This window comes from Colossoma macropomum, unplaced genomic scaffold (genome assembly GCF_904425465.1).
Source record: "Colossoma macropomum unplaced genomic scaffold, Colossoma_macropomum, whole genome shotgun sequence".
Classification (NCBI taxonomy): domain Eukaryota; kingdom Metazoa; phylum Chordata; class Actinopteri; order Characiformes; family Serrasalmidae; genus Colossoma; species Colossoma macropomum.
Window position 1 is genome coordinate 36,810,189 of NW_023494791.1, and position 24,108 is coordinate 36,834,296.

The following is a 24,108-nucleotide window of genomic DNA, read 5'->3' on the forward strand; positions in this document are numbered from 1 at the left end:
GGCCGTGTCGTTCTTCACCACGTGACCCACGCGTCATCACTCGTCGACTGCCCTGTCCGTTCTCCGCTGTGCGCGTGTCGGCTGTCCGGTTCTGAGCGCTGGTTGATGTGAGTGTTAATGTTGATGGTGTCAGTTAAAGTGTGTTAATATGAGACTGTGTACAGCAGAACCGCCAGCGCCTGCTTTAATATGAGTGTGTAACAGTGTAAGAGTGTTTAATCTCCAGTTATTTTGGTTCTGCAGCAGCGCTGCCTGTCTGTCTGCTCGTCTGACTGACTTGTCTGTCTGAAAACTTTAACTCCAGTAATTTCACTAATTTCCATTTTAAGTGGTTTAGTTGCAGCTGTCGCAAATTAGGACTATAGAATAAAAGTCTTTAAGACGTGTGTTAAGCGTGTTTTTAACCTTTTGCAGTGCTAAAATATTAACAGTTCACTTTTCACTTTCGCTTTGTTTGTTTTCGGAAACAAACAGGGCCGTTCAGGAATGTCTCTGTCTCTCTCTCTCTCTGTCTCTCTCTCTCTCTGTCTCTCTCTGTCTCTCTCTCTCTCTCTCTGTCTCTTTCTCTGTGTGTCTCTCTCTCTGTCTCTCTCTCTCTGTCTCTTTCTCTCTCTCTCTCTGTCTCTTTCTCTCTCTGTCTCTCTCTCTCTGTCTCTTTCTCTCTCTCTCTCTGTCTCTTTCTCTCTCTCTCTCTCTCTCTCTCTCTGTCTCTTTCTCTCTCTCTCTCTCTCTGTCTCTTTCTCTCTCTCTCTCTCTCTCTCTGTCTCTTTCTCTCTGTGTCTCTCTGTCTCTGTCTCTCTCTCTGTCTCTCTCTCTCTCTCTCTCTCTCTCTCTCTCTCTCTCTCTCTCTCTCTATATCTCTCAATTCAATTCAATTCAGTGTTGCTTTATTGGCATGACAAATATTAACACTTGTATTGCCAAAGCTTTTGTTGGGAGATTAAGAACAAAGTACAACATATACAAAAAGCAATAACAGATATAAAGCAAGAACAGATATAACAGGTGTTATAATAATAATAATAATAATAATAATAATAATAATAATAATCAGAATGTATGTGTTTATAGGTGTGTATCTCTGACATGGTGTGGTCACTCACTGTCCCTCAGAGTGTGGCAGGTGTGAACGTACTGCGCTGCCAGTGTGCAGAACTCTTTATGTTCTCCTAGAACATATGGCAGCTTCTCTGTGGGGGGAAGATTTTCAAATACAGGACATGTTTTGGTGATTTTACTGAAGAATTCTGTTCTAATCTGAGTGAATTTGGTACATTCAGTCAGAAAGTGCAGCTCTGTCTCAGGCCTATTCTGCTGGCACTGCTGGCACAGTCTTTCCTCTTTTGGTAGCCAAGATTTCCTGTGTCTGCCCGTCTCTATGGCCAGACGGTGCTGACTGAGTCTGTACTTCATCAAGGTGGACCTCAGTTTAGGGTCAGTCAGTGTGCTCAGGTAATCTGCTACACTGTACTGATGTTTTAGGGCCAAATAACACTGCATTTTACTCTGTGAGTTTGACTCGGTTTCCCAGTAGGTGAGATAATTCAGTTTGAGCTGTTTTGTAATTTGGTTCACTCTAATTAGGTTTCCTAGTGTGTTCTGGTCCTGAGCCTGTGGAGTGTTAGTGTGTGTTAGTGGGGTGTTAGTGTGTGTTAGTGAGGTGTTAGTGTGTGTTTGTGTTGAACTGTGCTTCAGGACCAGCTGAGTGAGGGGACTGTTGTCTTTGCTCAACTCTTGGTACTGCAGGGCTTTATAATGATATGAGCGGGGGTCGCTGTCTTTTAAATGTGTCCAAAATTTGATTGCCCTTTTTTGTATATTTATAATTAATGGAAATCGGCCTAATTCTGCCCTGCATGCGTTGTTTGTGGCGTTTCTGTGCACCTTTAAAATAATTTTACACAGCTCTGCATGCAGGGTCTCAATCGGATGTTTGTCCCATTTGTGAAATTCCTGATTAGTAAGCAGGCCCCACACTTCACTGCCATAAAGGGCAATAGGTTCAATTACTGATTCAAATATTTTTAGCCAAATTCTGATTGGAATTTCCACAGGAATTTGTTGTTTTATGGCATGTCTCTCTCTCTGTCTCTGTCTCTCTCAGTGATGAGGGACAATGATGCACATTATGGTCTGGACGAGCCTTTATTTTCTAACCCCTTTCTGCTTCAGCAAGTTCACCAGTTCAGCACAATCGCTACCGCCTTTACGAAGGCAGGAGTAACACGAATTCGACATCTGATTGATTTGGGGGAGGGAGAGTGGCGATCAGCTGTGGTTTTAACGCAGCTCGTTGGTTTTAAATCAGACAGAGTGATTGGGGGTCTAATCAATAATCTTAAAGCTTCCTTGCCTCCACCTCTGAAGGCTTTTGTGGCTGGTGCTCTGGCTGGTGGATTGGCCGAAATGCTTTCCAGAGTTGATTGTTAGCCCCTCTGTTTCCGAGCCTGAGATTACTGAGGGGCAACTTCTCTCTCTGAATGGGTTACAGAAGTTGCCTTTCTCAACAGCTGGAAAGAAGGCTTTGTACCAGAGCTGTGTTAAAAACTTGCACTTTCATGAGCTGAAGGGGAGATGTGACTCCAAATGGAGAGCCCATCTCTCTGTCCCTGAGGGTCTGCGGCCTTCATGGAGGCTCTTGCCCAAACGGTCAGGAGACCTCCAGTGGAGGATCCTTCACTGTGCTGTACCCACAGATGGGTTCGTGTCAAAATTTAACCCGGCTGTTCAACCACTTTGCATTTTCTGTAATAACCCTGATACTGTTTTTCATGCTTTTTCCGACTGTCAAAGACTGATTCCTCTTTTCAAACTCCTGGACAGGGCGCTCAGAGGGCTGGGGTTTCTGTTCACCCGGACTCTGTTTATCTTTGGCTGTAAATACTCTAAAGCTCAGCGTTATAAATGTACCTTGGCTAATTTTTTAGTGGGACAAGCGAAGTTATCAGTGTGGAAGTCCTTCAGGTTGGTATCTGAAGGGCAGGAGGTGGATGTTCTGAAACTGTTCCGAGCCCTAGTAGAGTCACGCATTAGAGTTGAGTTTGTTTTTTACCAAAGTACTCAGAACATTTCCTGTTTTGAGAGAAAGTGGTGTGCTGGTGAAAGTATCGTATCTGTCAGTGATCTGGGTGTGATATCATTTCATTGGTGAATCTTTGTGGATGGGTGGATTCTCTTTGGGGATCCTCATTATTATTAATATAACTATTAGCTCTTTATCATAGGATGTAAAATTCTTTAATTATTAATGCTTCAATAAAAAGGGGGTTAAAAGTCAAAGTCTCTGTCTCTCTCTCTGTCTCTCTCTCTCTCTGTCTCTCTCTCTCTCTCTCTCTCTCTCTCTGTCTCTCTCTCTCTCTCTCTCTCTCTCTCTCTCTATCTCTCTCTCTGTCTCTTTCTTTCTCTCTCTCTCTCTCTCTCTCTCTCTCTCTCTCTCTCTCTCTCTCTCTCTCTCTCGTGAACATAGCAAACCTCCTGTCTTCTACACTTGACAATTCTTTAGTAAAGACTGTGGTTCTGTGTAGAACCATGAGTTATGTGCAGAACCATTTCATGTTCAAAGGGTTCTTTGCATGGTGAAATGGTACTTCAGATTAATGGAGAATGTGTTGTATATGGTTGTATATGCTTTTTGAAAATGGTTCTATATAGCACCAGAAAGTGTTCTGCTATTGATACGATGTTATGCTTGGAACAATTGAAGAACCCAAAGCTCTCTATCTGTTGAACTGTTCAGTTAAAACGGAGCTATCCAAACCAGTGGTAAACAGCCTGGGGGCCTCATTAGTGTCCCCTCACTGAGTTGAAGTGGGTGCGTAAAAGCAGAGAAAGTGAAACGTAAAGGACAGCGGGCCTCCAGGACCAGGGTTGGGAAGCACTGATATAAACCAGCCAACAATTACAGATCACAATCATAAGACACCTGCTTTGCAGGTCATGTAGAGACTAGGCCTTTCACACCTTCTTCTTCATGTCAGTTCTAGATAGACACATATAAAAGCTTAAGAGATGACACATTGATATCGGTATTAGTCTGATGTCAGCAGAAAATCCTGGATAAAAGATTTTTATCCATTCCTGTAACAAATCTAGAGTGAAATAGCAACAGTGTGGTGTGATGTCAGTTTTGAAGGTATCAGTATCGTAAAAAACATAGTATTGTGCCTTTTCTATTAGGATATATTTGAAATGATCCACCTTATTCCTCCGCCTCATGATGCTTTGAGTGGTTTGATGAGTGGTTTATGGACAGAAATTCCTACAAAATTTAAACAAACTATATATGTTAAATGCTAATAACATCTTAACAGAAACATGGAAATAAATAAAAATTTAAACAATCTTTATTATTGGGTTTTGCCAGTTTTCGTAATCAGTCCGTCAACAAATCTGAACCTGTGCGAAATGCTTGTTAACGGGATTCTTTTTATAGCCGACACAAATTACTTACCTTAATAAAGTTCTTTAATTTCAGCTTTTTAAATTTTGTTCACATTATCAGGTACAGGCATAAAACCTTTCAGCAGTGTATGCTGTAGAAATCTATTAAGTAGCCTTTTTTATTGTTTTAAACGAATGCTAAAATAATTCTCCTCGTATGGTAAGTTAGTGCCAAGGTAGCGGGGATAGTGCAGCATTATGTTGGAGTTCAGTGTCAACACTAGTTTAAATAAAGACATTTGAAGCTCCTAACAGGCGTGTAAGTAACATTCTTTCCTTTGTATGCCTCAGTTTTTTAAACTCCTTTGTTGAGGTTTATTTTGTAACGTTGACGTTCTTGCCATACTTTCAGTTTCACTTGGCTGTAGTGACGATGCCAAACTGCGTGCAATGCCAGAAACACTTCAGAGACATTTAACATGAAATATGGGACGTAAAACAATAACTTAACAAGTAAACATGCATGACTTTGCTAAAACAGTGATGAATGACACCTCCGTGACCAACTGAACATTTTGGCCTCAAACTACAGTCACGTAAAAGTATATGGTGAATAAAAAGTAATATTTAAGAAAGTTATATGTATTGTAGAGGTTGGTAATACATGCCAAAATGATCTTCTTTTGTATGTGAGTATAGATTTTGGCAACTCTTAAAGTTTTACTCTTTTACTAATGATTATATTGATTTAAACCTTGTTTTCTATAGTCATTAAGTCTGTTTTGTAATAGTTTAGAGCAAAATTACTGGCCATGTTCCTGTATTACCTACAATATTCCAACCTCCTCCTAATAATAACAAACAAAACACTATTTCTCGGCAGTGCGTCGTGATGAACACTCAGTTCTTGAGTTACGTGAAAGCATTGCTAGATAGTATTATTAGATCATTAAGATAATATCGTTTGCTGTGAGAACTAAAGATTGTTTTGCCATCGTCTTGCATGGAGCCGAGCATGCAGCGTGGTTTGGTATGGCACTCTTGTTGATCATGGGTCATAACCTTGCACAGCTGAGCATTTGTCCTGCTCAGAAACACCCGATCTCATGAAGCAGCTGATACTTTGTTGGTGAAATGAACAAAGTGTTTGAAGCCAAGACAAGCCTTAAAAAGTACAGGAGGGATAAATGATGATATCAGAATTATATGGGTATTAACAGATGATTGATATCAGACAGATGTTTAAACTTGACCAATATTTTAAACTAATACTTTAATGAAAAGTGTGTTGCACTCCAGAAGAGCAGACTATTTAGGCAGCACTGGGCTACCATGGTAAAATGTCTGCAATTTATTTGTTCTTCATTTTATAGTTCTTAATGCAAAACCAGGATGTTTTTATGTTTTTATAGGTGTACATGTGTTTGCATCTGCATTAAGAGATTTGGATCTCAGTATTGGACCACAGTTCCTATATCTCTAAGTTCCTAATGTACAGTGTTTTGTTGGGTTGTACGATAAATCATTTTGATCATTAGCACAATACGAGTTTCAGTGATAAACGGATCATTAGAGAGGCAATGACAGAACAGACTACATTAGTTCATACACACAGCAATAGACAGACATCAGTACTTTACTGGCACAAACCATTAGAAGTCTAACTTCTCTGCGCTGGGACTGAATTCTACTCTCCCTCATAGGAGGCAACTAAATTAACCATTCAGCTATTAACCAATTACATAACACATACATACACATCTCAAAAACCCCTCTATCCTGAACTACAAGCCTGTAAAAGTACATAAAACATTAGGATTGTTCTCAAACCCTGGATTGTGTTATGAGTGTGCATTAATTTTTGCTTAATGGAGAAATTAGTCAGATTTCTGTTTACACATCAACAAAAAAGTATGTATCACATCCAGTCAGAGGCACAACGTATTAATAATTATTTATTACTTCTTATATCGTCATCATGATACCCAGCAGCTTTTTATGTCTGTATTGTACAGCCTTAGCATGTGGGCCTCCAGCTCTGGACTTTGGTATTCCTACTGTAACTACAACTGTGTTACACCATCTGCCAAAAACAAATGCTCGAAGAATGCCCTTTATGCTAATAAAACTGATGATTCACTGACTTCATGTGATGGAATCATCTTTAAAAGTTCACCATCAGCGTTGTTAAATGTCATAAATCTGGACCTTCCCCTCTTTTTCGATGGCATACTTCATTGTAAAACGCCCATATCCCCAATGGCAGCTGTGCACCATACTGTTTTCATTTGGCTTGGCAGGAGAGTGTTTCATCCCATGCCTTCGCCGTGGTGACTTAAACGGTCACAGCAGTTTGAAGAAGTGGCATGTTCTGTTGTGCCTTGATGGGTGTTCACACGATACCGCCAAGTTGGTCGTAAGACAGAGCCATTTTATAGATCTGAAACCTCACACGGTGCCCACAATCCACAAGGATGCCCTTTTTCGTACGCTCCAGTGGCTTTTACCCCTCAAAGAACTCCGGAGGGAAATTATGGGAAACCATTTGGTCTAAATTCTTTTCCTTTCACTAGCTTCACAATGGTCCTGTTGGCACTACATTGGTGACAGTGTTGTAACTGTAATGAACCTTGTTTTATTAAAAGCATATTCAGTTAAAAACTGTTAAATTTACATCAGCCTCAAGGGGTTTCAGCATGATCTCCAGAGCCTAAGAAAACGATCATAGTGGAGCTGTTGCAGTTTATGCAGCAGTTGTTTCTCTTCTGTCCAGATTAGCATTACCCTTACCCAACATACAAAGCTGGGAGTGTGACAGCTACTGTCTACCAGATTAGCACAAGCTGTTCAGGCTTCTTCACCCCATGAGTTCCACTTGAGCAAAATGCAGGTCTGGCTTTAACATCTTCAAAGCCAAGATGGCTTTTCTCAGACCCTGCCTGCCAAAGAACCACACATGGCTTCATTTCAGGGTTGTAGGCCCTTGGCTGTGACTGCAGCCCTGCTAACAGCAATGTTGTGACTGTCCTGCTGGTCAGTGTGGGAGGAGATGACCCCTGCGGGACTTCACATCAGAGCCGAAAGGTTTGAGTTTGTTGGAGCCTGCAGCGTGAGGTTCCAGCACAACCCTGAGGCCCGATTTCAGGGGTTATGCAAAAGAAAACTGTGCTATCATGGTGCTCGTAAATTCTTCCACCACAGGCCTGGTTAAATCGATTCAAGTGCTCCAAAAAACAAGAGACTTTGATCCGTGATATTATCAACTCCAGCTTTTTTGTGTTTCTAATTTCCTCGTCCGAGCGATTTTGTTTTCATCCCTCGCCAGCTGTTGTTTTCCAGCACCACCCTGTACTATGTGTTAAGCCATTTTCTTCTGCTTTCCTGTGCCTTGTTTAAGTCCCCTGATTCCTTTTTCAGGAGATGTGTTGTAGCAAAACATGTCATGTCTGTGTTGCTTCCAAGAGGGGATGATGTGGCTCGACTAGCAGCCTTTTTGGTTGAGCAGCACTGTGTTGTTCCTTGGTTCTTTTGAAACTGAGAAAAGTGTCTTAACCTCACATGTCAGCGCTGGTGCGTAGGTAGACGAACCAATGCTGTAGTTTCAATATTTCTGACCACAAGAGAGCAAGGACAAGAGAACGCAGGAAGATGGACAGCTTATTTCATTTAAATGTCATATGGTTTGCGGCTCTTATGTCATTTTAAAGTTTAAACCTAACATGGAACTTGTCAAAGCATTTAAAGTTTTCTACAGGCAGCTAATGTTCAAAACCTTCATTTCTCAGGCCTAGAAGTGTGAATATAAATGGGACTGGCTGCTTTAATCATCTATACTTAGCCTTTAACAATGAAAGGTTGTCCTTGGAGATTTAAGATGTGTGTATGTGTTATTTGGAGAGGAGCTGATTCAGTGTTTGGACAGCTGCAGAGCGCAGGTCATTTCATTTGAAAGCCTCTTCATGGCATAGGTGATGTGGACAAAACAATGAGCTTGGCAAATTTGAGTCCAAATGTCAAGTTGGAGAGCAGTTTTATCTTTGCCAAAACACAACAGATTTGCATCACAGATTCTCTATGCTTGAATCACTACATATTCCCAAACACGGATAGAGTGTCTACCAAGGTCTATTGAGTTTGCTTTTAGAGACGTCTTTACAAGTGACTAAGAGTTTCCGCTGAGTTTGATCTTTGCTGTTGGCTTGTTTTTCAGGTTCTTGGCACGCTCCTTCTTCAAGATGTCAGGCCACACACCCACACTTGCGAGACTGGAACAGAGGGCAGCAGAGGCTGACCAGATCATTGAGTACCTCAAGCAGCAGGTCCAGCTGCTGAAGGAGAAAGCCAGTGAGTTGGAAGGGGAGGGGGGGGGTTTGGCTGTCTGAGCCATATGCTAACACACCGCCAAGGCTGAGGGTTACATCAGGGCTAGATCACAGCCGCCGCTTAAGGTGCAATTCACATGCACGTGTTCCTCTTGCTGTCACTGAGGTCTAACGAAAGAATTTTTCTTGCATGAAGTTGTGCAGGCCACTGTCAGAGAAGAGAAGAAGCTGATGGTGGAGAATGCCAAGCTGAAGAAGGACATTGAGGATCTGAGGAGACAACTCCTTGAGAAGGAAAGAAGGAGAGGAGGTAGACGTGACCCAGGACCTTTACTGTAGCTGTCCATTTATGTCCATTGAAATTGCACCCAGAATATAACATTAAGGCTGCAACTGTTATAATTGTTTCGTTAAAAATATAAGAAGCAGCATTTCTGAATTAGAACAGTAAACATTAAGCTAAAATGTGGTGTCCTTGGAGTAGACTCTTAACACCGCGTTCCACTTTGGTGAGTGACCTCACAAATTGATGTTACAAAAATGTTACTTGCAGTTGCACATTGCCACCAGAGAGCTCTCCAAATCTGCAACCAATGCCTAGATTAATATAGGATAGATTTTTTTGGGGAATCTTTGTTTCTTTGCTCCAGTAAGCCAAATGACCATCTCTCATTAACATCAAATGTCAACAGGCTGGAGATGAATGTGTCCAGTAATACTGCTGTGCATCTAGACATCTCATTCAGAGTCAGATCTCTGATATACAGGCGGCTTTTGTGTCTAGTCTTCATAAAGTATTTGACAAAGCCAGTGACACAGATCAGGGTTTCTCAACCATTGGGAATCCTCTGGTAATCTTTGGGCTTCTGAGGTGGTGCCGGTGGTCCTTAGTTGACCAGTAATGGCACTTTGTCATAAAAATAAGTGGAAAAAAAAAAAAGTAATAATTAGAAAATATAAAATATTTTTAAAAAGTGAAACATTATTAACACAAGATGTGCAACAGCAGCGCTTTGTCAGTTTTCTTTACCTTCTCGACATTTTACTCGTGCGCTCATGAACGTCTGGAAAAAATTATTAATAGTATTATTTATATTATTATTACATATCATGTCAAATTTACTACACATCAGCTTCTCTGGTCTCTGTCTTGACTGGACCTTGCCTCCTTGACACTGGACAAAAAGTTAGCCCCAAAGCTATACATACACAAAAGAAATTTGTTTTCTCTTTTGTAATATATATATATATTTTTTTTGTTTACTGTGATTGGATTGAAATTAATGATCTGATCTTTAGGCTGTTGTTCATCTTATAATTCTCAGGTTGTCTGTGTCCGCACTTGAGAAATGTAATTTTTTTAAGCAACAAAGGTTTTCCCCCATTGTGGGCTTTCATCCTTTCTAATGATAAATAGATAAAAGGTTGGAAACCCCAGACATGAAAAAAGGCTTAACGCTGAATTTTCTTGTTGACCCATCATTTACTTAATAATGTTTATGGTGATCATTCCGGCAGATTGCAGTCCACTACACAAAGCATAGGAGGCGATTATATGTATTGTTTCAAGGCAGCTTAAACAAAGAAATCGCTTACCGCTCCGAGAGAATGCTAGAGGAGATACTGAAGGAATTATAGTTAGATTAGTTGAGTAATCAAATAATAGTCATTAGGTTAAATCATTTTACAAGTAATTGTTAGGTGCACCCTACTCTGAAATGCTGTTGCAATTCTGGCCCAGGAGAAATCCCTAAACTGATCTGATTAATGGAGCTGTGTGACTGCCATGCAGAACCGCTGGGATTCTAGGCCTCTGCCATGCATTAACGTACAAGTAAGAGCAGCCATCCCATCATTAGCACTTAAGTAATGTTTTCCAGAGTGTCGAGGTGGGAAATGTGCAGGATTAGAACAAATAGGCAATTTAGCTTTCTTTAAAAAGCTCCACTGGTCCCTGTTATTTTTGGACGGCTTGCAGAGCACGTCTAAATAATGTAGGATTATGCTTTTCCATTTGTCCTATTATGGTGTTTGTTTTATATCTCTTTCCATCATTTAATGGGAGCATAAGAGCCTAATCAGAGATCAAGTGGAAATTTTAAAAGGCTCCTGATCAGGCGTTGCTCAGCGCTCTTTTTTTCCTTTCATTTCTAAGAAGGCAGGCGAGCTGAGTCACTGTACAGTCCCTCAAGCTGAGCCTGGTTCAAATTTCAGCCAGCAAACACTCAGCTAACACATACTGGAAGCACAAGCCTATAGTTTACTTAAATAAACATGGAATTATGGTAATTAAAAAAGAATACAGCCTGCCCCACATCAGCAGTGTTTAGCATTCTCAGCAAGTCTTGACCCATGCAGCGCAATCAGACTGTTGCACAACAGTGGACTCTCTTGGTTTGCCCTATCTGTCTCGGTTGAAGGGATTATTTTCCTCCCTTTTTTCCTCTGTCTGCATGGGCCCCATAGCCTTGTACCATTAAAATTGTTTGGATTGGGGGCCAGTCCTCCCTCTGAGTATGTAAATAGTCTCTCTCTGTGTCTTTTAGCTGAGTTATGCTGCTGAATTCCATTAAGCGTATAACAAGTCATACTCAAGTCAAGTCATATTTCCATAATTCTTCACCCAAGCGTTGGCACTGGACCCGATGTAGGGTTTAGGGTTTAGTAACTGTAGTTTAGTGAAATAATTAAGTATGGTCTGTGACTAAAATCCAGAAGTTGCATGTGTTTAACATACTTTCCCAATGTCCTCCACTTACAGGTCAAGAATGGATTTAATGTGCTTTGTTTTAAGGGCTCTATGCTATGCATTGAAATTCCAGTTAGATAGAAACAACGAAAAACTGCCAAAAACATATGTAAGCAAGCTTGATTCCAGCTGAGTAGGCTTACTTGAAATCTTTCTACAAACCCAATTCCAAAAAGGTCGGGACAGTAGGTGAAATGCAAAAGAAAGCTGTGATGTGTAAATCTACTTTGACCTGTCTTTAAAAAGTACAACGATACAATATTTGTTGTTTTATCTCATTAACTTCATTGTTTTTTGTGAATATATGCTCATTCTGAAATTTCTGCCAGAAAAGTTGGGATTTGAGCAGTTTAAGACTAGGAATGTTATTAAATGTTCAGAAAATATTTTAAAAGAGGTGACATAATCATGCTTGGGTATAAAGTGAGCATCTAAGAAAGGCCTAGACCTTTATGAGCAAGTTATATATTATGTTGAGGCTTGCCAAAAAATACATAAGCAACTAGTCCAGCTGTTAAAGAACATTCCTCACTAAGCGACTGCAAGGAATTGAGGTATTTCACCCTCTATGGTGCATGATATTATCACAAAGATTCAGGAAATTTGAACAAGGCCAAAAACTGAATGCATGTGACCTTTAATTTCTCAGGTGGCACTGCATTAAAACCAGCATGCTTCTGTGCTACTTTGTGTCTCTACGCACCTGTTCACAAAAACAAGTTAAGACCATGTTGTGTACCGTGGAAGCCAATCTATAAAACATGGAGAAACGATGATGACTTCTCTCGGCTTGAGCTCATCTAAAATAGACTGATGCACAATGTAAACGTGTATTTGAAGAGTCAACCCTTCAGACTGTTTAGAAGTAAACCAAAGAAGTGAAGTACCATCCAGATTGTTACCAGCATAACGTTCAAAAGCCAGGGTCTGTTGTGGTAAGGGGGACGTATTAGTACATGGCATGGGTAACTTGCACATCTGTGAAGGCACCATTAAAGCTGAAAAACTTTTGGAGCAACGTATGCTGCCTTTTAGATGCTGTCTTTTTCAGGGATGCCCATGCTTATTCCAGCATGGCAATGCCAATAAACATTGTGCATGTCTTACAACAGCATGGCTTTGTAAACAGAGAGTGTGGGAGCTACAGTGGGTTGCATCTTTCCTTTGGAAAACATTATAAAGTGCAAGATCCTTCTAAAGACTAAAAAAAAACCTAGATCATTGACTTTCTTCAGTCCCCAGTGTATATTACGAGCTGTTAAAGGTAAAGGTGATGTAACACAGTGGTAAACATGTTCCTGTCGCACATTTCTTAGAACGTGTTGGAGGCATCATATGTGGAATGAGCATATGTTATTTTTTTAAAAAATAAATAAATAAAGTTTATAATATAAAATATCAGTTTTGTTTTAGGTATAACACAGGTCAAATAAAATTTCCTAGTCACTACTTTCTGTTCTTATTGGCATTTCCCATACAGTCCCAACTTTTTTGGAATTGGGTTTGTATGTACAATAATGTGATTTGGGACCAAAGCAGTTATCGTTATATAGTGGAAAGACTGTGCAAAGTAGTCTCTCATTCCGCAGTACCATTTTCCAACAAACATTTTGGAAAGCCAAGCGATGTGAGACTGAACTAAGCCATATTTGTGTGTGCGTGTGCAGTGAGAGAAGTGGCCATGCCCTCAGCCGACTCCAGCATCCAGTGTGTCTCCAAGCCTTCGGTGCCAGAGCCATCAGCGCCTGCATCTGCTGCTGCTCCTGCACCCACTGCTAAAAGCCCCCCAGCCAGCAACAACGAGGCCAAGAAGAAAGTTAAAGCAGAGAAAAAAGGTGAGAGCTGTTTCTGAAACAGTATGTATCCACTCTGATAAATTTGGAAGTTGTGGTTCAGTGTGATTCAGAGACATTTTTACTATTTTGATGTTTGTCAGTGTTATAAATCCCACACAGTAGGAGAAAATTCTGCATTCTAACATTTGTCAAATTTAATGATAAACATGCTCATTCAAACGTAGAAAATGTCCATTCGAATGTTTAAAGCTACCTCTACTGCAGCTCCCAATGTGTTCTGGGCCGATTTCCAAATAACATTGTCACACACGATGACTATCAAACAGAGGGAAGAACGTTGCTGAACATAAACAATGATTCATTTTGGCTTTAATTAGAATGTTTGCAGTCAGCTACAATAACTGAATACCAACTAATTGTAATCAGGATGTAATAATGGTGACAGGCCGAGACCTGTGTACCGTTTTTGAAAACCACCTCATGAGCCGTGACCCCCCCCCCAGGTTGAGATTCACTGGTTTAAAAATTTAGGGACGATTGAGAATTTATGCTGAGCGCCCCCTTGTGGATTTAGGAGACATATCATTGAAATGGGGCTTTCACTGCAGTTCATACTTTTTTGCCAAATAATGTTTTCATTTTATTTATTTATTGTTTGAGATTATGTATATAAAATTTAAATATTTCACAAACAAACAAATTGGAATTTGATTTCTGATCCCATCTGACAGTCCTATTGTTCAATAGGTTTTTACAATGTTTACTTAGAAAAGCATGTTTTGGAAGCGTTTTATAAAAATAACCATCCGTTTTTGTTTTTTTTTGCTGTGGCTTTACTGTCTTGGCCAATCTCTCTGTTTGTCGTGCTTGTTGTACTGGCATATTCACAAACATCTGACAACTATTTTTTAGCAACAAGTCATTCTGAACAAGGCAATGTTTTCTTTCTAAGCTGAATAACACTGGTGGGCAGAAATATGATCTTGTGCGAGGTAAACAAAAGATCTTCTTCAGACAGCAGACTTTTTTTCTGAGAAGCAAGCGCTCCAAATGCAGATGCTTGCTTTCCAGCTGTCGATATTTCTGGTGACAGAAATAGCTCAAGCTCAAATAAACAAACATTACTCTGCTGCCCTCTAAAGTTGTTTTAGCACAACTCAGAAGAAGTGAGAACTTTTGTTGTTTTCGTAAGACCCATGACATGTCTTAATAAATGCGTATCTTACTTTCTTTCATTGCATGCGTTTGTCTCAATTCAGTGCATAAAAACAATCTGTTTTTGCGATCAGCTTAAATAATTATGATTAGCTCAACTAATTGCAGTCAGGATGTTATGTAATAATTGTGACAGGCCAAGGCCTATGTACCATTTTTGACAGTCATCTCACAAGTGACCACCTCCCTCCAGGGTGGAAAAATCACTGGTTTAAACACTCTGTGTTAAGGGGAAGCTTGAGAATTTATACTGAGTGCCCCCTTGTGGATTTAGAAGACATAACACTAATTTTTTTTAACATTGAAATCTGGCGGTTTTGTTATATATTAAAATTTGAATATTTTGCAAACAAATAGAAATTGGAATTTGATTTCTGATCCCATCTGACAGTCCTATTGTGTAATACCTTGTTACAATGTTTACTTACAAAGCAAGTTTTTAATGCATCTTCTAAAATTACCATCCTGTTGTTCATTGCTGTGAAATGTGGACTTCACTGTCTTGGCCAGTTTTCTATTTGTTGCACTTGTTGTGTTGGTGCTATATTTGGCTAAAAAATGCATGCACATCAATCAACACAATTAAATCATCACAGAGGGATGGCAGCGTGGTCCAGAGGTGATGACAAAAGCTGAGACCGCAAGCAAATTTCAGCTGATGGTTTGTGTCATGTTGACGCTTCTCAGCATGGGGTCTCAAACAAAACCCAAGCCAGAGACCATTTTCGCAGATAGCCATGCACTCAAGATGGTGTTGATTTTCTCATTGTTAAACTGCACTTTCTAACAGAACTGTCAAAATCAATCAGCAGATTTCTGTGCAGGGCTGTTTATTATGAAAATTATTCTCAGCATAAATCACACAGATTCTTTCACAGATTCTTCCAGTCCCATCTGTTCAAGTGACCCTCTCCAAAGCAGATCTCAGACAATCTGAAATGTTATTTAGGGCTAAGAAGAAAAATGACCTGGTAGATGGTGTGTGTAATGTATGTGTGAGAGTGTGTTTGTGAAGCTAGCATTCCACGGCTCCAGATGTTAAACACCGTGCTATAAATATCGAATGTGCCTCTATTCCGTCGGCACTGATGAATATGATGTTTTAGTGATTTTGAAACGTGGCATGCACCCATCACTTGCCACATGAGCCGCATTATCTCTGACAGATCTGTCAGCCATCAACAGTACAGACCAGTACAGATCCTTGGTAGAGAGAATGTAATTACAGAACAAAATACAGACAAAAAGCCGAAAGTTATGGGGGAACAGCAAAAACATCTTTTATTCTAATAACTGATAAATTCTGCAAAAAAGTCTATTTTACATTTAATGAATTAAATTACAGACAAATGCAACAGAAGGAAATCAGAAAAGCTGGGTAAAAAGGTAAATAGATTGTACTTTTTTTTATTTTATAAAGGATAGATGCTACAAAAAATTGCTGTTTTGCTTTTACTGTAGTACTGCTTTTGCTGAAAAAGGTCTTTCTCAGCTGTAAATCGCTTTCCTGCTTTTAGTCATATACTTAAAGTTAACATTTTCAAGACTGTAAAGGGGATCGAAGACTTAAAGGCAGCTTTTTTTTAGCTACGCTCCCAACATGAGTGTCTGGAGCCGGTGGAAAAGTAATGTACTTTTTTTGGAGCGCTTGGAGTGATTAGAGTGAAATGCCATGCAGTGGCTGTTATTGGTAGATTTGCTTTCACTCTGGGGGTGGGACAAGCTGGGATCAGAACAGAGAAGACAGGGTCTGCATAGTTTCCATGTGCAAAGTGTGGAATGTGTTAGCTACTAAAAATAAGGCCCTTAAAGTTGTGTTAAATTCTTTAAAATAAAAGCCCAGTTCTCCCGATTGAGTACTGTTGTAAAGTTTTAGGATGGAATGACGGAACAGTTTGTTACTGATGGTAAAGTTGGCATGAAGTTTATCAGCTTTCACTACACTTCCATGTGCCCAATTTGGTTCTAAAGGCAGTATTTGTAGGATAGATGGTCTGATTAGTGTTCATGGAAGATATGAATAATTATCAATAACTAAACTTTATTTTGATCACCTACTCTTATTACTGATATGAGAAATTGTTTGTTATTAAATTTTAGACTTCTAAGCTTACTTAGTCTCTTGATATTCTTTTTTTTTGCTGTTCTGGGTAGTTATTTACATGTAATTACATTAAGACCTGCAGAGTTGCCTCATGATTTATATGTACATTCATAATCAGTTTATAATAAGTCTGCATTTCTGACTCTTTTCCGTTTGTAAAATAAAAATGTAAAGGATGTTTTTTCTTTCTGCAGAATACTGTACACACATCATTTCATCATAGTCTACCTAAATAAAATAATACAATCATAATAAAATATCTCGTTCTGCTGAGAGTTAAAGATGCACTTTTCTCAAAAAGAAAGCAAAAATAATGAATAAAAGCTGGGGCTGCACAATACATTGTTCTCTATTCATTATCATGATATCAGCCTTTGCAATACTGATAATATAATATAGTAATAGTAATTTGTTTGAATTTGTCAGACAATTAATCATGTGATCTGCTTTGTTGCAATGAAAACCTGCAGCCACACCAGTCCTTTGCGTATAAGATTGGACACTCCTGTTTTAATGTTTGCTGTGAGCATTCTGACCAGTCACTCATCCAACAAGCAAAACATTTTGGTCAAAATCGACGCAGGTTAGTATTTACTCACATCAACGGTTCTGATGTAATTTTCAGTACATTGGAATTTATGCTACAACCGCAAAATGTAGCAGTATCACTGTAATACGGTATTTTGTCCGTATTGTGCAGCCCAAACCAAAATACCTCCCTTAATCCCACCTGTAAATGTATCCTGACAATGTCTAGAGTGATAATTTGTTAATTTGCTGATATTTATTACAAAAACCTAAACTCTTTCATGGCCCAATAGCATTCAGCCCTATTAAAGGTATCTAGGGCCAGGCTAGCATATTATGCATCGTTCTCAGCTTTGATTTATTGTTAGCCACATTAGCATTGGGCCTTAAAACTGTTCAGTGTTTGAAGCAGCCTGTCCCTCTCTGGTTCTAGGAGAGAAGCAGGAGAAGAAGGCTCCTGCTCCCCCTCAGGAAGAGGCCAAGGTGGACGTTTCCCGGCTGGACTTGCGGGTTGGACGCATCATCTCAGCTGAGAAACACCCAGACGCCGACTCCTTGTACGTGGAGCAGGTGGATGTGGGTGAACCAGCACCACGCACCGTGGTCAGTGGTCTGGTCAAACACGTCCCCCTAGAGCAGGTACTGACCTCCTACTGACCCAGCACCAACATGGCATAAGAACATCTTTTTAACAGTGTTTCAAAGAATCATTGGTGAAGTTCACATGGGGTCATTTGCTGTAGGCAAGAATGGACGGCAAGACTTAATGACACATTTTTAAACATGAAGCTGATTTTCTAGTGCAGGGAAGTCAAACTCAGTCACTAAAGGGTCCGTATTAAAAAATCTCAACAAATCCGTGGGCCAGAGAAAAAAAATGTTTTTATTTCATTTTTAATTAATGTTGTGTTACAAACCGAACTGGCCATTGTTTATTCAAAATACGCAAAAACTTCATTAGTGAAATATGGGCACTTGTAGTAGACCTTGAAATATTACATGAATACTTGTAATATTCAAAATTTAAATGTCTCCAGGAGCTCTGTCATTATAACCATACCTATTTGCTTGAACTAGACACCTGGCATCCTTTCTTTGCTACATTAATTGTTGAACTGCAACTGAAATGCAGCTATATGACTGGTGTGGGATTGCGTAGAGTTGTGTAGAATTGAGGTGTAACCACTGTCCCATAGACTGCTGTTGGGGTAGGAGAGTCAGAGTGCACTTTATGTTGCAGTGCATGCTGGGGGACTGTAGTGCAGCACATTGTGAAACAGGCTAATATTAATAGTAAATTAAAACGCTTTTGCAGGCCGGATAGGATTGTGTCTTGGGCCTGTTCTGGCTCGCGGGCCTTTTATTTGACACATGGGTTCTAGTGTGTCCACTGTCAGAAGCTTGCCCTACTTTGAATGTTTTCGCTGTACATTTGAATTAAGTATGAAAAATAGCTGCAAAGTTGTTGTTATTGTAAAGCAGCTATGTGCTATTCCTTTGAGTATATTTAGCTTCAACTCTTAACTTGTTCATCAAAGTATCTTCCTTGGTATGAAGAGAAAGTTTGAACCATTTTCTTGTCCAAACTATTGTTAAAATCACATTGAAACTCTTTTGGTCCAAAGGTAGTTTGAATACCTTTCAAAGGTTTGAGTGCTGATGAGTGCTGACACAAGCACAAGAAGTAGATACAATGGGCTTTGGTATTAGCACTGTAACTTATACTGTTTCAGATATTTACATGTGTAATATTGTTTTCTTCAAAATAAACCTGATTAGTCTGATTAGGCAGTGTACATTACAGTATATCTCTCTCGGCAACAAAAAAGTAGAACCATGCCCGCGTAGGTAGGCACTTGTTGATTTAGGAGTTATACACCCAGTTGAACACTGTTATGTTCCTCATAGGGCCATGCTTAGCTGCCTCATTGCTTTTCTGTCTGGCTGAACTCTGATGATCACGCAACCTCCCTCTCAAATCGCTTTGAAAAGAAGGGTCTGCGAAGTTTAACTCTAATCAAGTCCTTTTTTTCCCCCTATGCGAAGCAGTGACTCAAGATCGTTTAATTTGCAGATGTTTACTTTGGAGAAAGTCGTGAAATCTCTGAGCGCTGCAATACATCATCACTACAGGAGTTGTTTGTTTTTCGGAAAAATGAATGCTGTGTTTTGATGCTGGAACTTTGGGTGCTAAACGCTGGAGTGGTTCGAGGGGGGATATTTCAGTTTTATTAGTCCTAATAAATCCTCTCTGCCACCGTGGTCTATACTTTTGTCATGGTTCAGTCTGCTCTTATTCCACAAAGCTCTCAGTAAACGTGTTTGTGTTTCGGTTTGCCTCTAGTTTATGATTTGTTTAACGGACTAGCAGTCTGACTAATCTTAATTACACCCATAAAAATCCATCTGCTTTATGCGTCTAAACTCTTTAGCTTTTCCTCTCAGTTTATTCAAAGTTCTGTTGTAATGTTATGTATTTGAGAACAGAGTTCTAGTCTATATGGAGAGCTTTGCTCAGACATTTTCCAACATGACACTTCTATAAGCCAGACTTGTTCATATCGTGCTTAGTGTTTAGTTAGCATAACTTTACCATAATTTAAGTTGTAGTTTAAATGCTATAGGCTATTATGAGTATAACAGAAAATGCTATTTAAGTATTTTATATTTCACAATGTAAAGATAATGGATAAACGTTGACTTTGTTGTTAGCTAACAGGTTTAATGTTACCCTTATCTTATGCCTTATCTCAATGTGGTCTGTTAGTCTATTATGTCCATTTCTTCTCCAAACATCAGGGCTGAGTTTCCCAAAAGGGCTGTGGCACAAGCATTATTATAAAATGGGAGAGCTGGTATTACTTTGAGTGCTCTCTCTAATTTCTAAGACAGTCTTAACCTTAGTATGCTGTTGAGTAACTGAACCCTGTGGATGAATACCATGGTTTAAAATGCTTCTTGATGCCATAATGAACTACTTGCATGTGATTAAAAGAATCGTCCATTCTTGGACAGTGCAGTCTGAATTAGAGGTCAGCTTAGAACTGCTGTTTTCTGTGTCCATAAAAAGCAGTAATTTTGCAATCATAATTTGACTGAAGTGTGTTAGCTTTAGCTTGGACAGAGTTGAAACGTCGGACCATTTATCTAGAAGATTCATTAGCTTTAAAGTATGTTTCAGAAAAGCAGAAGGGAGATTTCAGGTACCATTTAAAGCTTAATTTTTGTAAGAACTAACTCGCATTATTGACCTTTGACTAAGAACGAAATCAAAAATACTGATGGCACTGAGGCATTTAGTTTGGTCGGCATACGTGATATGCTTCCATTGTGACCAGCCTGTGCCTTCTGATGCAAATGAAATGTCCTAAATATAGCGTACTTAGGGAGATTCTACTTGTAAAGATGTTTTAAGGGCTAGTGCATCAATTTTATTTTTCATGCACTTGATTAAGTTTGTGCCTTGAGTCTTATTCTTTCCATGGTTCAATCCTTTGAACATTTCATAAGGAAACATAATTCTGAGTTCTGCTTTCAGGCCGCTGTTATTTTTTCCAGCTTTTTTTGCTTAATGGGGAGATTTATTTATTTATTTATTTATTTATTTGAAATATTCGTGTCGTGTGTAAATGTTCCAATGTTCTGTTTATAAAATTTAATAACTCTGTCAGTATTGTGCTGACAGATGCAAAATCGCATGGCGGTGCTGCTGTGTAACCTGAAGCCAGCTAAGATGAGGGGGGTGTTGTCCCAGGCCATGGTCATGTGTGCCAGCTCTCCAGACAAGGTGGAAATCCTGGATCCACCGAACGGGGCAGTGCCAGGGGACAGAGTCACCTTCCAAGGCTTTCCAGGTAAAACACCAACGCACAGCACTACACATATGCCTCCACATATGACTTCTACCATGTACAGTAGGGCTGCAGTAATTATTCCACAAAGTCAATTAGTGACCAGTGATGTCCAAAATCATTACATGAAAAGGTCATTGTGTTGACTTCATGAGTAAACAGACAGAATCTGAACAATTATGGTGCTGTGATGGAGGCAAAGGCAGAAGAAGGTGCAGAAGGCATAATGGCTTTCTCTCTCCCACATCCCTCACTGAAATCTCATCAGTATACCATAAATGACTAATCCACTGCGCAAACAAAGTGTGGGAGTCCCCTATTCATTCCATTCACTTAAGACTACTTCAATGGCAGAATTCCTGTGCTTTGTTTATTGATAGGCTAAATGGTCTGTGGCTGCTAATTTGGCAGCATCCTAATCAGGGAGATAGGATAGTTTTCTTTTATTCCAAACACAGCCCGAGGGAGGAAGGTGGCTAGACTAGCACAGCAAATAGTCACTTTGCTTTTCAGACTAAGTCAACATATAAAAAAATAGTTTTATTGTTAAAACTACATAGACCAGGCAAGGAGTGCCTTTGAAATTGGTCTTGGTCTTGGCGCAGAAAAGAACACTCCACCTTTGTCAGCATAGTCACGCTGCTTTCCTCAAACAGTTTTCAAAAAAAATATCAAAGTAAGGTCAAGAAGCTCAAAGAGAACTAACAACAGTGTGGTTGTGATTTCTCTTTTGGTCTATAAAACATGCCGGAACTGGAGAGAGAGTAATATTGGGAAGCGGTGCGGGTGGTTGATTAAATGCACAATAGCTAAACAGGGAGCTTCCCAGGGAGTTGGCTGGGTCTGGAGCAGGACTTCATCCCATGGCCTTCACCAGGCCCCTGTCACATCAGTAAGGCTTTCATCTCCCTGCTTTTCCCCCTCCTGGCTCTTCCTCCAGCTGCTGCTTTTATTGGGTATCCTGAGCCAGCCAAAAACAAAACCCGTTTTACGACTGGGATGGAATCGGCGCTCAGGTCGGACAAAGGCGAGGCAGGGCAAGCAGTCCTCGCCACCTCTCTCCATCTGCTCCTTGGACCGCAGAGTCGTTAAACAAGTCGACAGTGAGAGCCGGCCCCGTCAACAGGATGTTTACTGTGAAGAGTAATGGACACCAGTGTTTGTCTCGTTCTTTGTTTCTTCCTTGTTCTCTCCTTTTACGAGGCATCATGGCAGAATTTTGGAAGGGAACAAAAGCCAGGGCTTATCCATAAGATTAGGGATACAGATTCAGAAGACATTGTGCTGAATACAAAAAGAGTTACATGTGCACTCAATGGTTTCCACACTGAGTTTAGTGTGAGAATGTTTTCAGTCCTAAAAGGATCTTCTTCAGGTCATTTGAGAACATTCTAGTCACATGCTCATAAGTTCGGCATTTCTAAGTACAGGGTGATTCAAAAAGATTAATCCGATTTCAAAGTGCCATATTTTTACAACCGTGAGGCGCCTAGGAACCAATCACATACCAACTGAAAGAGGGGGTCATAGAGTTTCTGACTGTCAGTATGGCAGTGAACCTTCAACAGCTCAGAACATTCATCGTTGGTACCAACAGTTCCAAGAAAAAGGTCACCCGCATCACTAGATCTCACGCAGTGTGACTTTTTTTGTGGGGGTACATTAAGGATTCTGTTTATGTGCCACCACTCCCAACAACACTGGATGATGTCCGAAATCACACTGAAAGACCCGTGAGCACAGTGACACCTGACATGCTCAATCGAGTATGGGATGAATTTGACTATCGTGATGATGATGTACAGCTGGAGGAGGTCCATATTGAGCACTTGTAAAATTACATAATAAACTTTATGCTTATTTAAACCATTTACAGTTTACTGCATTGTTCTGTAATGATTTACAAGTGAAATAAATCATTTTGAAATCGGATGAATCTTTTTGAATCGCCCTGTATATTGCCACAGCTAAAAATCTTGTCCTTTTAGGAGGGGAAAAATGTTCTTAGCTTTGCATCTCTTTAATCTTTTAATGTAAAAAGTTGCTTTTCAGTATTTCTATTGGTCCATTTGTTCACACAATGAAAAGGAGTAGCTGGCATTCAAAAGGTGTAAAAAAAAAAAACAAGCTAGCTGCATTATCTTCATGATGTTATGCTTTGGTGATATTTTGACATTGGCTTCATGCTGAACTTGTTGAAAATGGAATTTACTATGTGTTCTGTCACCACTTACTGGTGCCTAGTGGTGTGTTACGAATTGAAAAGCATGCCTAAGCTACCCATCAAAACAGCGAGTGCCTTGCTAATTGTTAGCACTCTAATTGTTGCGATTGAAGTTGGGTAACAAGCGAAAAAGTGTCTTCTGTTATTTAATTATTTATTTCAGTGTGACTTTTATTTTTACTTCACCACAGTCCTACACCAGTGCTTCAAAGAAGAGTTCATGTTTTTGTCACATGTAGTTCTGTAGAGCAGCATCGGTTTGACAGAATTCACAATTTTATATTGTTTTTGTTTTTTATTTTTGTATGAATAATCTAGATGCATTACATAAATACATCATACAACCATTGGGAATCCCTATAACATTCAGTAAATGACTGCTAGTCTAGCGGCTGATCTAGAGGCTAACAAAAACATGCTATCCAAACTGCATAATGCCATTCTAGAGACTACCGCACCTGTTAAAATGTAAGGCATGTTTTGGCCAGAGTGCAACTTTAACCTGATGTGTTATTGTTCTAAGAGGATCATGCTTGTGTCTTTGTGCTGTTTGATTCAGGTGAGCCTGACAAGGAGCTAAACCCCAAGAAGAAAGTGTGGGAGCAGGTGCAGCCTGACCTGCGCACCGACAACCAGTGTGTGGCCACCTACAAGGGAGCTGCCTTTGAGGTTGCCGGAAAAGGAGTTTGCAAAGCTCAGACCATGAACAACAGTGGCATCAAATAAACGTTTCTGAGCCATCTGTCCATAGCTCCAGCCTGCCAGAAGAATATGGCCAAGACTTGGTGAACTTAACCAGGACTGAGCCTGTGACACCTTTCTAATGGCACTGATGAAGGAGAAAATGATAATAAAGCGTTTGAAGAATTATACTTGATTTTCATCTCCTCAATGGCATTGTGAAGACAGTAACAGTAATAAAGGGATTGAACATCATTA

At 39.8% G+C, this 24,108-nt stretch overlaps 1 protein-coding gene across 1 annotated transcript; it reads left to right on the plus strand.

Moving 5' to 3' along the window:
* Positions 1-33: 33 nt before the first annotated feature.
* On the plus strand, positions 34-24,108 carry aimp1a (aminoacyl tRNA synthetase complex interacting multifunctional protein 1a). Its single transcript, XM_036574969.1, has 7 exons — positions 34-107; positions 8,591-8,724; positions 8,899-9,012; positions 13,119-13,286; positions 17,528-17,733; positions 20,780-20,948; positions 23,729-24,108. Coding segments are annotated over exons 1-7 (960 nt in total). The 5' UTR covers positions 34-105; the 3' UTR covers positions 23,896-24,108.